The following is a 17,160-nucleotide window of genomic DNA, read 5'->3' as shown; positions in this document are numbered from 1 at the left end:
GTGAAAAATGGACAATAATGAGAAAATACTGCATCTTTTTGGTAAAATTGTGCATGTAATAATTGCCAGTGTTAAAGGGGAGGACTGGAAAATCATTGTACAGATAATGAAGAGAGATAAGTATTTGTTTTCTATAGCTCCTGCTTCAGATATGTAGTTGATTGCCCTCAAAGTTATGCTCCTCTGATCCTGGATGTATTACGGTTCATGCTGGCTCTTGATCTGGTGAATATTCCATTCTACAATTCTCATTGTCACTCCTTTCTGTACCTCTGTAACCTTCATCACATCTTTATCCATCTGAAGTTCAAAGTAAATTTATTATCAAAGTACATATATGTCACCATATACAACCCTGAGATTCATTTTCTTGTGGGCATACTCAATAAATCTATAACAGAATAACAACCATGATGGAATCAACGAAGGACCACACCAACGTGCCCACGGTGTCCAATTTCACCCACATGACCAATTAACCTACTAATCTGTATGTCTTTGGAATGTGGGAGGAAACCTAAACACCTGGAAGAAACCCATGCAATCACAGGGAAAAAGTACAAACTGCTTACAGACAATGGGGGAATTGATCCTAGGTCGCTGGTATTATAATAGCATTACGCTAACCGCTATACTCCCATGCCACCCCTGCTACCGTGCCAACCCTAGTTCTTAACTTTTTTTTCGCCTTGAACGTATTGCTTAAAACACACGCAAATACTAGAAGAACTCAGCCAGTCAGGTGATGAGTTCCCCCAGCATTTTATCTGTATTGCCCAAGTTTTCCTGCATCAGCCGAATCTCTTGTGTTTATTTTTCTTCAAATTCAACTTCTTCAACTTAAGTTTTTAGTCAATATCCTCAGTAACACATGATGTTGTTTGGTGTTAGCTTAACTTTTGAAAAAAATCTCTTTTGATATTTTGCTAGGTTAAAACTACTATATAAACTCATTCTATTTTAACAAATAGTAGATCAATAATAATCAACGTCAAGTTTATTGTTCTACGCACAAGTGCATGGATGCTTGATTCAAGGAAAACCTTATTTATAGCAGCAGTACAAGCAGATAGTATCATATAATTAGCATCCACAAAAACAAATTAAATGTAAATTATACATAGTTTTTACAAGAAAAAATGCAATTAGAGCAAAAACAAAAAGTTCATTTTGGTGCAAAGTGATCAAAGAGATCATAGTGTTACTTGCGATCCTGCAATGATTAGGGTTGGACCAGTTCATTCAGAACAGAAGGTTGAAGGGAAGCAGCTGTTCTCGAACTTAACTTGAACATACAAACATCCTGCCCAATGTTTGACGTCATATACTTTGATTCAAACAAGTTATCTCTCCCTATAGTTGTAACAAAAAGCAACATTCCCAAGGATGGTTGTTAGTTTGTGTGCACACTGTTTTTCAGGGAACACTTTAGTAAAGCAAGGGTAAACTGAAGACAAAATATAAGACAAAGTTGAGGAACTCAACAGGAATAAACAGTCGATGTTTTGGGCGAAACACAAGAGATTCTGCAGATGCTGGAAGTCCAGATCAACGTCCACAAAATGCTGGAGAAACTCAGCAGGTGTCTAAGCAACTAAGAAGAGGAATAAACAGCTGACCTTTCAGGCCGAGACCCTTCATCAGGACTGGAAAGAAAGGGAGAACAAGCTTACCCCTACCTTTTACTGGCTTCTACCCTCTCCCTTTCCAGTCCTGCTGAAGGTCCTCAGCGCAAATCATCGACTGTTTATCGCTTCCTATCGCTGCTGAGTTCCTCCAGCAATTTTTGTGCATTGCCCTGGATTTCCAGCATCAACAGAATCTCTTGTGTTTTAGAGAAAAAAATGAGTTGTCCCGCAAGTTTTTTGCAGAGTCGTATGGAGATGGTGTATTATGACCTTGATGTGCTTTTGAAGTAATTGTCCTCTTTGCATGTTTCATTAAATGTGGGATAACCTTAAGAATGTTGCAACTGCTGCGAGTTTGGGGCTATCTGTGCTGCCATTTACTGTTACTACAGCTGGCTTGTAAACTCACAGTATTTATTGTACTTGGTGATACTATGGACTCGCTGACTGTATTTTACTTGGAAGGCAGTCTTGCAGGTTAACTGTCCACTGATCTAAAGGTGGAAGATTGCGTCTGGCAGTTCCCGCCTGGCTCATTTCTACACTGACACTTTTGTCCTGCCAGTATATTTTCCACTATGGCATTTATTTTGGCTTGCCTCGACTTTGGAATCAGGCTGCCGAATGACACCTGCACTGTTAACATCCGAGTGGAGGCCAACTGTGCAGTACAAAGCAATATATTGTGTGGGCATGTCCTAGTCTACAACACCCTATGAATTTTAACAATCCTACTATTGTCACTATAGTTTCCAGTGTATTTAAGTATGGTCACCAATTAAAAGTAATTGACATCTGTGGTTGTGAGCATCAGAATGTAACATTGAATGGTCGTGCAATACTTGATAGAATGTTCATCAGGCTTTTGACTTAATTAATCTCAGGATTGACAGGTGGATAAACTGACTTATTTTATTTAAAGTATATGAAATACCGGTTTATTTGTGCCAAAACAAAACATCTGCTGATTTTGCCACAGGAGTAAAAGACCCGTAATAGATAATGATGAAGATTAGTTTTATTTGTCAAGTGTACAGAATCAGAATCAGGTTTAATATCACCGGCATATGTTGTGAAATTTGTTAGCTTTGCTGCAGCAGTACAATGTAACACATAATAAAAGAAAATAAACATGAATTGCAGTGACATATATGTGTGTGTGTGAGAGCCAGAAACATAGCGATACTCGCAGGCTACCCAGCACCGTCTTTGCCGGCTTGATTTCATGCACAGTGACACACTTTTTTGATGTTTCAGTGAACACGTGGCAAATAAAGCTAATCTTTCTCCGTAACTTCTGCCGTCTCCAACGGGATCCCCACCAAGCACATCTTTCCCTCTCCCCTGCCCCCCACTCTCTGCTTTCCACGGGGATTGCTCCCCATGTGACTCCCTTGTCCATTCATCCCTCCCCTCTGATCTCACTCCTGGCACTTATCTTTGAAAGCAGAACAAGTGCTACACCTGCCCCTACACCTTTTCCACCACCACCATTTAGGGCCCTAAACAGTCCTTCCAGGTGAGGCGACACTTCCGGTGTATCCGGTGCTCCTGGTGTAGCCTCCTGTATATTGGTTAGACTCAATGCAGATTGGGAGACCACTTTGCCGAACACCTATACACTGTCCGCCAGGAAATGTGGGATCTCCCGTGGCCACCCATTTCAATTCTACTACCCATTCCCATTCCGAAATGTCAATCCATGGCCTCCTCTACTGCAGCAATGAGGCCACACTCAAGATGGAGGAGCAACACTTTATATTCCATCTGGGTAGCCTCCAACCTGATCATCGATTTCTTGAACTTCCAGTAATTCCCCTTCTCCCCTTCACCATTCCCCATTCCTGCTTCCCTCTCTCACCTTATGCCCTTATCTGCCCAACGCCTCCCTCTGGTGCTCCTCTCCTATCAGATTCCCCCTTCTCCAGTCTTTTATCTCTTTCATCAATCGACTTCCCTTCTCTTTACTTCAGCCCTACCCCCTCCCAGTTTCTCTTGTCACCTACAACCTTAAATTTCTTCCTCTCCTCTCCGCCCCCACCCCCACCATCTTACTCTGACTTCTAAAATCTTTTTACCTGTCCTGATGAAGGGTCTCGGCCCAAAATATCAACTGTTTACTCTTCTTCATAGATGTTGTTTGGCCTGCTGAGATCCTCCAGCATTTTGGATGTATTACTGATCTTTGACTTGCTGAGTTCCTCAAGCATTGTGTGTGTGCTGTTCAAAATTTCCAGCACATGTAGGATTTTCTGTGTGTGTGTGTGTGTCTTCCAGGAACTTGTTTTTGTCCGAAACTACTCCCCTATATCCTGACCTTCAGTCAGCCCTAGTCATCTTTCAAACCCATCTTTGCTGACAAATAGGACCACTAGAAAATTAGGATTCTAAGAGAGGTAGCGGTAGAGGTTGTGGAGGCATTAGTAATGATCTTTCAAAAATCATTGGCATGATGCCAGAGGACTGGAAAATTGCAAATGTTGCTCCACTCTTTAAGAAAGGAAGGAGGCAGCAGTTAGCCTGACCTCAGTGGTTGGGAAGTTGTTGCAGTCATTTGTTAAGAATGAGGTGATGGAGTACTTGGTGACACAGGACAAGATAGGACAAAGTCAGCATGGTTTCCTTCAGGGAAAATCTGGCCTGATGAACCTTTTGGAATTCTTTGAGGAGATTACAAGTAGGATAGATAAAAGAGGATGCAGTGGATGTTGTATATTTGGATTTTCAGAAGACCTTTGACTAAGTGCCACACATGAGGCTGATTACCAGGTTAAGAGCACATGGTGTTACAGGAAAGTTACTAGCATGGTTAAAGCATCGGCTGATTGGTAGGAGGCAGTCAGTGGGAATAAAAGGATCCTTATCTGGTTGGCTGCCTATGACTAATGGTGTTCTGCAGGGATCATTGGTGAGACTGCTTCTTTTTATGCTGTATATCAGTGATTTAGATGATGGAATAGATGGCTTTGTTGACAAGTTTGCAGCTGATATGAAGATTGGTGGATGAAGATAGTGTTGAGGAAAGAGGTAGGATGCAGAAGGACTTAGATGGATTAGGAAAATGAGCAAGCGAGTAGCAAATGAAATACAATGTTGGAAAGTGCGTGCACTTTGGTAGTAGAATAGATGTGCAGACTATTTTCAAAACAGGGAGAAAATCTAAAAACCTGAGATGCAAAGGGACTTGGGAGTGCAGAACACCCTAAAGGTTAACTTGCATGTAGAGTTGTGGTGAGGAAGACAAATGCCATGTTAGCATTCGTTTCGAGAGATCTAGAAATTAAGAGCAGGGATGTGATGCTGAAGCTTCATGAGGCACTGGTGATATCTTGCCTTCAATATGGTGAACAGTTTTGGGCTCCTCATCTAAGAGAAGATGTGCTGGCATTGGAGAGGGTTCACAGGAGGTTCAAAAGATGATTTTGGGAATGAAAGGGTTATCATCCGAGGAGCATTTGATAGCTCTGTGTCTGTACTCACTGGAATTTAGAATGATGAAGGGGGGGGTCTCATTGAAACATTTCAAATGTTAAAAGGCCTTGATAGAGACTGACAGACAGACAGACATATTTTATTGATCCCAAGGGAAATTGGGTTTCATTACAGTCGCACCAATCAAGAATAGTGTAGAAATATAGCAATATAGAACCATAAATAATTAAATAATAACAAATAAATTATGCCAAGTGGAAATAAGTCCAGGACCAGCCTATTGGCTCAGGGTGTCTGACACTCCGAGGGAGGAGTTGTAAAGTTTGATGGCCACAGGCAGGAATGACTTGGAATGAACTCCTGTGCCTAACCAGTACATTATGGAGTGGATGGGAGACATTGTCCAAGATGGCATGCAACTTGGACAGCATCTTCTTTTCAGACACCACCGTCAGAGAGTCCAGTTCCACCCCCACAACATCACTGGCCTTACGAATGAGTTTGTTGATTCTGTTGGTATCTGCTCCCCTCAGCCTGCTGCCCCAGCACACAACAGCAAACATGATAGCACTGGCCACCACAGACTCGTAGAACATCCTCAGCTTCATCCGGCAGATGTTAAAGGACCTTAGTCTCCTCAGGAAGCAGAGATGGCTCTGACCCTTCTTCTTGTAGACAGCCTTAGTATTCTTTGACTGGTGCAGTTTTGGTCAATTCGTATCCCCAGGTAGCTGTAATCCTCCACCATGTCCACACTGACCCCTTGGATGGAAACAGGGGTCACCGGTGCCTTAGCCCTCCTCAGGTCCACCACTAGCTCCTTAGTCTTTTTCACATTAAGCTGCAGATGATTCTGCTCGCACCATGTGACAAAGTTTCCCACCGTAGCCCTGTACTCTGCCTCATCTCCCTTGCTGATACATCCAACTATGGCCGAGTCATCAGAAAACTTCTGAAGATGGCAAGACTCTGTGCAGTAGCTGAAGTCCGAGGTGTAGATGGTGAAGAGAAAGGGAGACAGGACAGTCCCCTGTGGAGCCCCAGCGCTGCTGACCACTCTGTCTGACACACAGTGTTGCAAGTGCACGTACTGTGGTCTGCCAGTCAGGTAATCAATAATCCATGACACCAGGGAAGCACCCACCTGCATCACTGTCAGCTTCTCACCCAGCAGAGTAGGGTATACTCTGTGTACTCTAGAGTAGCATATAGATATGGAAGGGATGTTTCCTATTGTGGTGGAGTCTAGGACAAGAGGGCACCACCTCAGGATAGATGGGCATCCATTTAAAACAGAGATTTAATTTCTTAAGCCAGAGGGTGGTGAATTTGTGGAATTTGTTACCACAGGCAGCTGTGGAGTCCAGGTCGTTGGGTGTACTTAAGGCAGAGCTTGATAGTTCTTGATTGGACATGGCATCAAAGGTTACTGGGAGATAGCTGGGGAGTGGAGCTGAGGAGGAGAAAAAATGGTCAGCAATGATTGAATGCAGAGCAGACTCGATGGGCCAAATGGCCTATTTCTGCTCTTATGTCGTAAGGTCTTATTCGCATTAGAACAAAGAAATACAATAGAATCAATGAAAAACTACACCCAAACAAAGACTGACAACTAACCAATATACAAAAGAAAATAAACTATGCAAATACAACTCCCCCCCAAAAATAAGTAAATAAATAATACTGAGAACATGAGCTGTAGAGTTCTTGGAAGTGAGCACAGAGGTTGTGTTGAGTGACCAGTTCAGTTTTAAGGTGAGTGAAGTTGGTTCAGGAGTCTGCTGGTTGAAGGGTGATAGCTGTTCATGAACTTCATTGGTGTGGGACCTAAGGCTTCAGTCCCTCCTTGATCTCTGTCCAATTTTGGCATCTGGGGAAGGCCTCTACCACTGACTGCTCCAGTTATTCTTTGCTGAGGTCTTTGCCCCTCTCATTTTCTGTTCATACGAGAAATTCCTTTAAAAAACACTGTTTTGAACAAATCGTTGGACAAGTGCCCCAAAATCTTTTCTGATGGCTCAATGTCAAATTTTGTTTCACAATTCTCCTGTCAAGAACTTTTTTTTAAAAAAAGCCAAGTTTTTATTTTGCCTACAGCTCTTTCTGTCTTCACTGAGCAGCCAGTACAATCTGTGAACAACTCATTGTGAAACTGGTACAATCAGTGGAATATTTGAATGGACAGCTGCTTATGTTAGAAAAATAAATATTGCAAAGTGACAGTATTGAGCTCTTACACCTCTGCTTTCTGCTCTTTGTTTGAATGCACATTGTATTCCTAAAATATATTCTAAGAAGTAGACTGCTGTTAAAAAGTTGAGCAAAGTAGTTGGGGGAGGGAAGACAACAAAAGATTGTTCAATAAAATTACCTGTTGATTCAGAGAAGAATGTTGGCTCAGGTTCCCAGAGAAATTCCTCCTTATCTCTGTCCTAAAGGGATGTCCTTGTATTCTGAGGCTGTGCCCTCTGGTGCTAGACTACTCCACTCAGGGGACCATCCTCTCAACGTGGGCCGAAGGGCCCGTATTGTGCTGTTCTTCTCTATATTTGTAGATGTTAGTTTGGTGTTCCTTTATTAATCTAGTCTCTTTCATTCCATGTTACCGAATAAAGTTATAAACTGGTAATGCAAGTCAGGTAGGATGCATGGAGAGAGGGAAGTGTGGTTAGATTTTCATGCAAATTGCTCTTGTGATCCTGTTCTGTGGGTGATGCCCTTGCTTCTTGGTTTTTCACTTGAAATTGTTGTGGCTTAATGGGATAACTGTTTAGTCTCTTCTGTTGTCTATATTTGGATAGATCAAACCATCACTGTTGAATTGAATACTTTATCAAAGGGGAGAATTACAGTCGTGTAGGAGAGCTTAGCAATGTCGTGGCAGGACAAGTGGAGCGGCTGCCTTATCGTCCAGTGACCTGGACACAATCCTGACCTCAGGTGCCTTCTGCATGGAACTTGCACGTGTCCCCTGTGACTGCATGACTGGTGTTTCTGTTTCCTTCCATGTGCCCAAAAATGTGTGGGCTAGTAGGTTAATTGTTCCTAGTATGCAGGTGAGTGGAAAGCTCTCAGGGGGCAGTAGTTGCAATTAGAACATAGAACAATAAAGCAAAGGAGCAGGCCTTTCAGCCCATCATGTCTGTGCCAACCATGATGCCAGTTTAAGTTAATCACATCTGCCTGCAAATAGTTATTTCCTTCCAACCCAGCCTGTCTAATGCCTCTTAACTGTTGGTGTTGTATGTATTTCCACCACCTCCCCTGGCAGTAGGTTCCAGATATTTACTGCTCTCCAGGTTAAAAACACTTGCTTTATAAATCTCCTTTAAATTCTCCCCTCTCATTAGCCAGAGGGCAGTGAACTTGTGGAATTCATTGCCACAGACAGCTGTGGAGACCAAGGCATTGGGAATATTTAAAGTGGAGGTGAATGGTTTCTTGATTAGAACAGACATCAAAGGTTACGGGGAGAAAAGAGGAGAGTAGGGTTGAGGAGGATAATAAATCGGCCATGATTGAATGGTGGAGCAGACGCAGTGGGCCGAATGGCCTAATTCTGCTCCTAAAACTGATCAAATCAAATCCAAATAAAATCAAGTTTAATTATCATTCAACCATACCAGGATACAGCCAAACGAAACAGTGTTCCTCTTGGGCCAAGGTGCAAAACATACACAGCATATTCAAAATCGTGAGCAAAAAAAATAGTCATGCAAGAAAACGCTTATAGCCCAAGACCCTGAGTAATATGTCCCACAAATTGATGGTACAGTTCCCAGCAGTACGCGCGCAGTCCAGCATGTCATTCCACTGATGGCTTTGTGTTTCTTTCCTGAATGTTATGCCCTCTGGAATTTGACATTTCAACCCAAGGGTCTACCCTCGTTAGGAATGTGTAGGAAAAAATGGGTAAGAATGGTCAATGCAGTGTTGGTGGGCAAAGAATTGCTTCAAATTCTGTATCTTTCTATGTCATAGTATGAACGACAAAGATCATGGCTGTTTCCATAAAATATATTAAAGTGAGACCCATTTGAAGGGTATAGCTCTCAATGCCCATGCCGACACTTCTCCCCAAACCCACACAGGCTGTCTTCTCCCCATCAAATGGTCTTGTATAATCTTGCTACATGACCCTGACTCGTGGGTTTGTCTTTATAATGACAACCAGTGACTTCAACAATAATTACCTTGCCATCATACACTGAATGGCCACTTTCTTTGATATACCCATACACTTGTTCGTTAATGCAAATATCTAATCAGCCAATCATGTGGCAGCAACTCAATGCATAAATGCATGCAGACATGGTCAAGAGGTTCAGTTGTTGTTCAGACCAAACATCAGAATGGGGAAGGAATGTGATCTAAGTGACTTTGACTGTGGAGTGATTGTTGGTGTCAGACGGGGTGCTTTGACTATCTCAGAAACTGTAGACCTTTTGGGACTTTCATGCTCTTAGAGTTTACAGACAATGGTGAGAAAAACAAAAAAACCCATCCAGTCAGCAGCAGTTCTGCAGGTGAAAACAGCTTTTTATTGGGAAAGTTTGGGGGAGAATAGCAAGACTGATTCAACCTTGATAGGAATGCGACAGTAGCTCAAATAACCATGCATTGCTACAACAGTGGTGCGCTGAATACACAGCGTGTCATACCTTGCAGTGAGTGGGCTACAGCAGTGAGGTACCTAATAAAGTGGCCACTGTGTGTATATTGGTGGGTGAGGGGGAGTTTTTGTTCACTCTGGAAACAGGGGGTTTAGTGGATAGGTGTTTAATGTCATTAAGGGCCTGGACAGAGTAGATAGTCAGAAGTCATTACACTTTTGGAAGGGCCAGCAATAGTAGAGAGGAGGTGATTGGCAGAAAAACTAAAATGACACAGGGAAGTTTTTAAATGCATTGTGTTTTTGATTCACACAATCCTGATAGAGAAGTTGCAGATCCTGGGCCTCTGTACCTCCCTCTGCAATTGGATCCTCAACTTCCTAACCGAAAGACCATAGTCTGTGGATTGGTGATATCATAACCTTCTTGCTGATGATCAACTCTGGTGCACCTCAGAGGTATGTGCTTAGCCCACTGCTCTACTGTCTGTATACCTATGACTGGGTGACTAGGCATAGCTCAAATTGCTGACGATACAACAATTGTTGGTAGAATCTCAGGTGGTGATGAGAGGGCGTACAGGAGTGAGATATACCAACTAGTGGAGTGGTGCCGCAGCAACAACCTGGTACTCAATGTCAGTAAGACGAAAGAGCTGATTGTGGACTTCCAGAAGGGTAAGATCAAGGAGCACATACCAATCCTCATAGAGGGATCAGAAGTGGAGAGAGTGAGCAGTTTCGAGTTCCTGCGTGTCAAGATCTCTGAGGATCTAACCTGGTCCCAACATATCAATGTAGTTATAAAGAAGGGAAGACAGTGGCTATACTTTATTAGGAGATTGAAAAAATTTGTCATGTCAACAAATACACTCAAAAACTTCTATAGATGTACTGTGGAGAGCATTCTGACAGGTTGCATCACTGTCTGGTATGGAGGGGCTACTGCACAGGACCGAAAGAAGCTGCAGAGGGTTGTAAATCTGGTCAGCTCCATTCTGGGCAATGGCCTACAAAGTACCCAGGACATCTTCGGGGAGCAGTGTCTCAGAAAGGCAGCGTCCATTATTAAGGACCTCCAGCACTCCGAGCTTGCCCTTTTCTCACTGTTACCATCTGGTAGGAGATACAGAAGCCTGAAGGCACACACTCAGCAATTCAGGAACAGCTTCTTCCCCTCTGCCATCTGACCCCTAAATGGACATTGAACCCTTGGACACTACCTCACTTTTATTAATATACAGTATTTCTTGTTTTTTGTACATTTTTTAATCTATTCAATATATGTATACCGTAATCTATCCATTTTTTTTTCTCTCTTCTGTATGATGTATTGCATTGAACTGCTGCTGCTAAGTTAACAAATTTCACATCACATGTTGGTGATAATAAACCTGATTCTGATTCTGATCTGGAATGCTCTGCTAAGAACGCAGGGGAAGAGAAGGCTACTTCAGTTGTAGCATTAAAAAGTGGAAATTGATTAGAAATAGAGCATGGAAGGGGTGTGGTGAAGGAAGTATTTGTACTTGCATAGATCCAGCACACTGGGTTGAATGGCATCCTTCTGTACTGGAAACTGTGATTGACATCCTCTGACTAGGTGCTGCCTGAGTTCTTCTGCTCATGCCAATCATTGTGACAGAACTGTGAGCTTTCACTAGGTGGCAATGCTCCTGACTGATCGGGGAGGCTCAGAGTAGTGCAGGCCTCACCAGGCAAGAAAGATTCTGGCCTCAAGCTCTTCTCCCAACCAGTGCTCCCCCTACAAACACCACACCTCCTCCTCCTCCTCCAGGATGGCCTGCAAAGACGTGTCTCCAGGATCAATCAAAGGGCACTAAAGCTGCCATTTAACTAGAATGTCCATTAATGTCATTGGCATTCATGTAAATCTAAAAATATTCAAATATAAAAGCATTAACAACATATTAACATACTAAAGATTAAATGAAATAAGCAGAAAATTAGCTTACTATTCTCTCATCTGCCGTTTCTTAATATTGATATCTCCAATTTCTTAAACTTTTGGTAGCCTCACCCACCTACCTCCATTCTCTCTCTTTTTCTATTCCCCATTCTGGTTATCCTCCCACACCTTCTCAAAATTCAAAGGTTCAAAGTTCAACATAAATTTATTATCAAAGTATATCAGCATCTGCAACCCTGAAGTTTATTTTCCTGTGGGCATACTCAATAAATCCAATAACCATAATAGAATCAATGAAAGACTGTACCAACAGGGTGGACAATCAGTGTGCAAAAGACAGCAAACTGGGCAAATGAAAAAAGAAATAACAATGATAATAATAATAACACACAATACTAACCACCACTGGAATAGTCTGAAAGTTCCTAGCAATTGAGAACTGAGCATGCTTGATTATGTCTGTACCTCAGTTTTTACCAGTTTGCGCTGAGAGAAAAAAATAATAATAATAAATAAATAAGCAGTGACTACAAAAAAAGATGTTTAGCTTTGAACCAGCTCTGGAAAGCAGAAGATTTATAGAACCATTGAGTTGCAGAGCCTGAAAACAGGCCATTTGGCCCACCCAGTCCATGGTAACCTTAACCATAAAGCATCTAATTGGACTAATCTTACAGTACTCCCATTTTATTTTACTTCTCCTCTTTCCAATCAACACCCTCAGGAACAACAGTTCACTTTCACACTTGGATTAATCTACAACGGCCAGTAAACCTACCAGCCTGCATGTTGTTTGGATGTTGGCGGAGACCGGAGCAATGGAAGTCACAGGGATAACTGGTGATTGGTTGAGGACTTTGGCAGCAATGACAGTGGAGGGAGGACTGTATGTGTTGCAGTTGGAACAAATGGAGCACAAATTAATGGATAACGATTAAAAAGAGGATGGAGTAAGATTCATCCTTGGTGTACTGATGATTATAAAGAGATAGATTAGTTTTATTTGTCACATGTACATCGAAATATAGAGTGACCAGTCCAAGGATGTGCTGAGGGTAGCCTGCAAGTGTTGCCAATGCAGCATCCCCACAACTTGCTAACCCTAACCTGTACGTCTTTGGAATGTGGAAGGAAACCCAAGTACCCAGAGGAAACCCACACAGTCACAGGGAGAAAGTACAAACTTATTGCAGACAGTGACAGAAATTGAACCTCAATCTTTCGATTGTTGGTACTATAACCATATAACAATCACAGCACGGAAACAGGCCATCTCGGCCCTCCTAGTCCATGCCGAACTCTTAATCTCACCCAGTCCCACCTACCCGCACTCAGCCCATAACCCTCCACTCCTTTCCTGTCCATATTCCTATCCAATTTTACCTTAAATGACACAACTGAACTGGCCTCTACTACTTCTACAGGAAGCTCATTCCACTATAAAGAGTTACACTAACTGCTACCGTGCCAGACTAAGACTCGTGATTGGTAAATACCTGACTCGTATGCATTGTAAAACTTTGTGTGTGTGATATTGATTTAAGTCGTGTCATTTGATGTCAGTGCACAAGCCCAGTGCATGGAATTCCCAGCAGCAATTCTGTCCCATTTTCAGTTCCAGACATGCAAGCACAAACGTTCGGGTAACCCCAGGGATAAAATGATGCCAATCACATTGGCCAGAATGAATGGAATGGAGTTAAGGCCATTTTGCTTCAAAGCAGATTCAATCTGCAGATAAGAGGCAAAAAAAAAGTTGTGTTTCTCCTTTTGTTCTTGTAAATTCTGGATGAATGGTGAGAAGAAGCAGAAATTGCAGGTCACTAGGGTCAGATTCACACACGGAAGTAGAGCATTGTAAATAACTGCCAATTTAGATTAGTGACACCAAAACTTGGTCTTGTGATGTTTATAGTAAAGAGTTAAAATGTCTTTCAAACTGAGCATTTTAATAAAACTGACGTCATTCTATTTGTCATATTGTTCCCAATGAGCAAACCCCATTAGCACTGATTAAAATGTATTGAAAATCAATTATTTCTTGAGCATATTTCTCCCTAAAGGAATTTTCTTAAATTGCATCCCAATTTAGTCATTTTAAAAAATGACAAACCAGATATTTGTTTTGCAAAATCACAGATATACATTTCGCTCAGTGCAACTTTTTGAAATAAACATTGAATTATCCACCTGAATGTGAACTGCTGCCTCGCCATTTTCCCATTATGTCCCTTTCTCAGCCCTTTGCTTTTAAAAGCCTCAGTTACTGCCTCAGTACACTTGCTTCTTAGCTCCCGATCTGACTTAACCTTGGTCTCCCACTTTAATCTTTAGTGTCCAACCTCACTTCTTCCCCCAGCTATGCTTCAAAAATGGGAAAGAATCCCCACTCTTTCCCCATTTTGAGGAAGGGTTTTTGACTTGAAATAGTGATGTTTTTCCTTTCGTAGATGTCATTCGACTGGTTGAGATCTTCCAATGTTGGTGTCTTTGCTTCATATCAGAGCTCTTCTGGGAAACTTGCAGCGACATATATTCTGCAAAATATTGTGAAAGAGATAAAAACTTGCTGCTTGGGCTGAAGAGCACCAAACTGATGCATTTTTGTAACTGAAGGCACCTGCCTTGAGCACTGAGAATGGATATGAATAAGATGGAATTTGAAGTCCATTTTATAGTGTTGTTGCTGTCATAAACTGTTGAAGTACTGTACAAGTTCAACAGTCTATTTATATAAAAGAACTGAAATGCCAAATACCACGGTTAAGAACAAGTGCAAAGCTATATTTGTCGATATTCCTCTACCCATCTTAAAAATAACTTGGACATCCAGTTCTAAATGTGTATCAAGTTTGGGCACACTAAAAGCGGCATCTAATTTGACATGGAAGTTTTTCATACAACTTACTGAACAGAAACAACTTATGACCCAGAAGTCATTTTGCTCTACTAATCTGGGTTCTTTCCCACTTAACCTCTGGACGGAGCCATGTGAAAGTGCAGAGTGGTTAATCATCTCTCCCCAGGTATGGCTCTGAAGCTGATGTTAGAGAATTGGTAGTTTTTATTCCCAGAAATCTTCTATCCCAATCTTAATGCAGGTTAGTCATTGCTGACTTTATTCTCCAATCTTCCTATTTATAGATTAACTGACTCTAGGTTGATTCATACTTAGTGACACATCATAATTATTCTTCCATGTGATCTCCTGAAGCTACAAGTAATCTTTGTGCTACAGTAAAATAATGGCATATTTAGCCAGTAAATTTGGCCACTCCCTTCTTGCAGTGAAATTTTGTATTTCTGATTTGAGAGAGCTGGGCCAATCAAAAGCTCCCACTGTACCACTGTCAGACCCTTTGCCTTCTTCTGAACCCAACTGCATTTCCTTCAGCGCAGTCACGAATGTGCTGATATAAATGGATGAGCTATCCTGACTGGGTTTTGTTTGATTCTGTTTAAAATCCCTGTACAGTAATCTGTCAGCAGCAGCAGCATTGCCTGCCGTACAGCTGACTGCCGTTCAGGTGAGCTCAATTTATGAAGTTTTATATATATAATTAAGCAGGAATCCTCCTCATCTTTTGGTCTGGTAGACTAAATGGACAGCTTACCCTTCTGTTCCATTTTCGTCTGGTGACTGGGACTGGTACTGGTCAGGCTGAGGAGGTTCTTTCCTCAATGCACTGTTCCAAGGACATTGGTCATTAATACACTAAGCTGCATTTGCATCTGGACTAAAGCACTGAAGAGACCGGGCGTTTTTTGAGCTGCAAATTCACTCACACTGCACTTCATGCATGTCTGTGCTGAAGGATCGCCGAAAGCAGGATGTTTTTTTTTAACCATTGGGCTGCAGTGATTTCAAAGGCAGAATGACTGGACGCTGAATACAAAAAGAAATCCAGCGATCTCTCGAGCTGTGCTTTTTTTCTCTGCCTGTGGAAAATTACAGTGTGCAGTCGTTTAGTGCAGCCAGCTGCTAAAACACAGACATGTGCTGAAAAAGGGAGGAGTGAGAGCTGGCTGACTTAACAGGGGGAGAATAAAATAAAGTATTCCTGTTTGACCGAACAGTGGGAAAACCATCCAGCCCTGATTGTTCATCACCTAAACTGTGCGTGAGTTTTCTTTCCGAGCAGTGGAGGCTGCTTTATATGAACGGATTTCAAGGCACGTAGCTTTCTCTCTTGGTGTTGCTGCTGCTGCTGTTTCTGTCTTGAGTTAGAAGAAACGTGTCGGGAAGGGGGACAGAAAATGCCAGCAATTCTCGTGGCCTCGAAGATGAAGTCGGGGCTGCCCAAGCCCGTTCACAGTGCCTCTCCTATCCCGCACACAGCAGCCAGGGCTTTACAGCAACCCTGTTACCTGAAGCTGGAGACCAAGGAGGAGGTGACCAAGCCAACATATTCGAACTCTTCACATGGACTGGATGCTGAATGGGAAGGAATTCTGCAAGGAAAGCTTGCCTCTGCTGAAAACGGCTTTGATACTCAGGTCAGTATAATTCTGACATCTTCTTACTTAGAGCAGTGCATTCAGTCATCATAGCAAGATTAAATTTAAAATTTCTGTGTACGTGATGCCAAACAGCAGGATCTTTACATTGTCGGTCTTCATTTAGCAAAAAAAAAACGAAATTAGTAACAATGTACTGTGACAGCATGTTCGGCTGTATTTGGCCAAGTGCCTTGCAGTTCACTGTCAGCAGCATATTCTACTGTGACTGCTGGTCAGTGTGACATGTCGAGCTACAGTATGTGGGGTAGATTGTTGGGTCCATGCCAGAATCTGAAGCAATTTGTGCCTATTGGCACCGTTATTTGTGTAATGATAGTGCTGGAATCTTCTCCACCGACCTGTTTCCCAAAAATGACTCCCACACAGTTAAACCAACAGAAGCTGACTGTTCCGAAAGGCTGTGGTTTTCACCCCTTCAGTAAAAAGCATGCTAACAATGATGGCCACTTTAGTGAATATTGACTAGGGCAATTAACGCCCGCAACCATTTTTAAAACTGCATGTTTTAAATGACAACAGCCTGTCTTGGTTTTGGCTGTTAATACAATGCCTCTCCTGAAATTGTATAAACTGAATTGAAGATCTTGTCAGATTTGTTCTGTAGTTTCATGTCGCCTTCTGTGGCTTTTCAAGGGAAGCTAAATTAGGTAATGTTTCATCTGGTACTCTGAATAGTATCCAACTAATGACCGGGGTTGCTATGAGCTTTCATTTGTTGTAAAGCAGCATTGCCTATTTTGGGCAAATAAAATTGAGAGAATGTTATATGATATGGAAAAGAAAGGCAAGCTTTTATGTCTTTTAACCCACAAAATATTCCAGTGCAAACTCAAAATAAAAGCTATTTCATTTAATGCTTCTCTCTATCATACAAATGATTGAAGGTGTGAACTGCTTGTTTATGCTGACAAGAATGCTTTTCCTCTTGGCCTGTCCGTTCCAAATTCTACTTAAAGATTATAATTTAGATCACTCTGTATTGAGAGGGAGAACTGAGAAATGCCTGCACTCTGTCAGACTGGCCAGTGGGAGGTATC

At 42.1% G+C, this 17,160-nt stretch overlaps 1 protein-coding gene across 1 annotated transcript in view; it reads left to right on the top strand.

Moving 5' to 3' along the window:
- Positions 1 to 15,844: 15,844 nt before the first annotated feature.
- Positions 15,845 to 17,160, top strand: part of nav2a (neuron navigator 2a) — a 498,795-nt gene continuing 497,479 nt past the window's right edge. Inside the window, exon 1 of the mRNA XM_059976038.1 lies at positions 15,845 to 16,099. Coding sequence (XP_059832021.1) covers positions 15,860 to 16,099 — 240 coding nt within the window. The 5' untranslated portion in view covers positions 15,845 to 15,859. The remainder of the gene's footprint in view (positions 16,100 to 17,160) is intronic.

This window comes from Hypanus sabinus, chromosome 7 (genome assembly GCF_030144855.1).
Source record: "Hypanus sabinus isolate sHypSab1 chromosome 7, sHypSab1.hap1, whole genome shotgun sequence".
NCBI lineage: Eukaryota > Metazoa > Chordata > Chondrichthyes > Myliobatiformes > Dasyatidae > Hypanus > Hypanus sabinus.
This window is presented reverse-complemented; position numbering and strand designations above follow the sequence as displayed.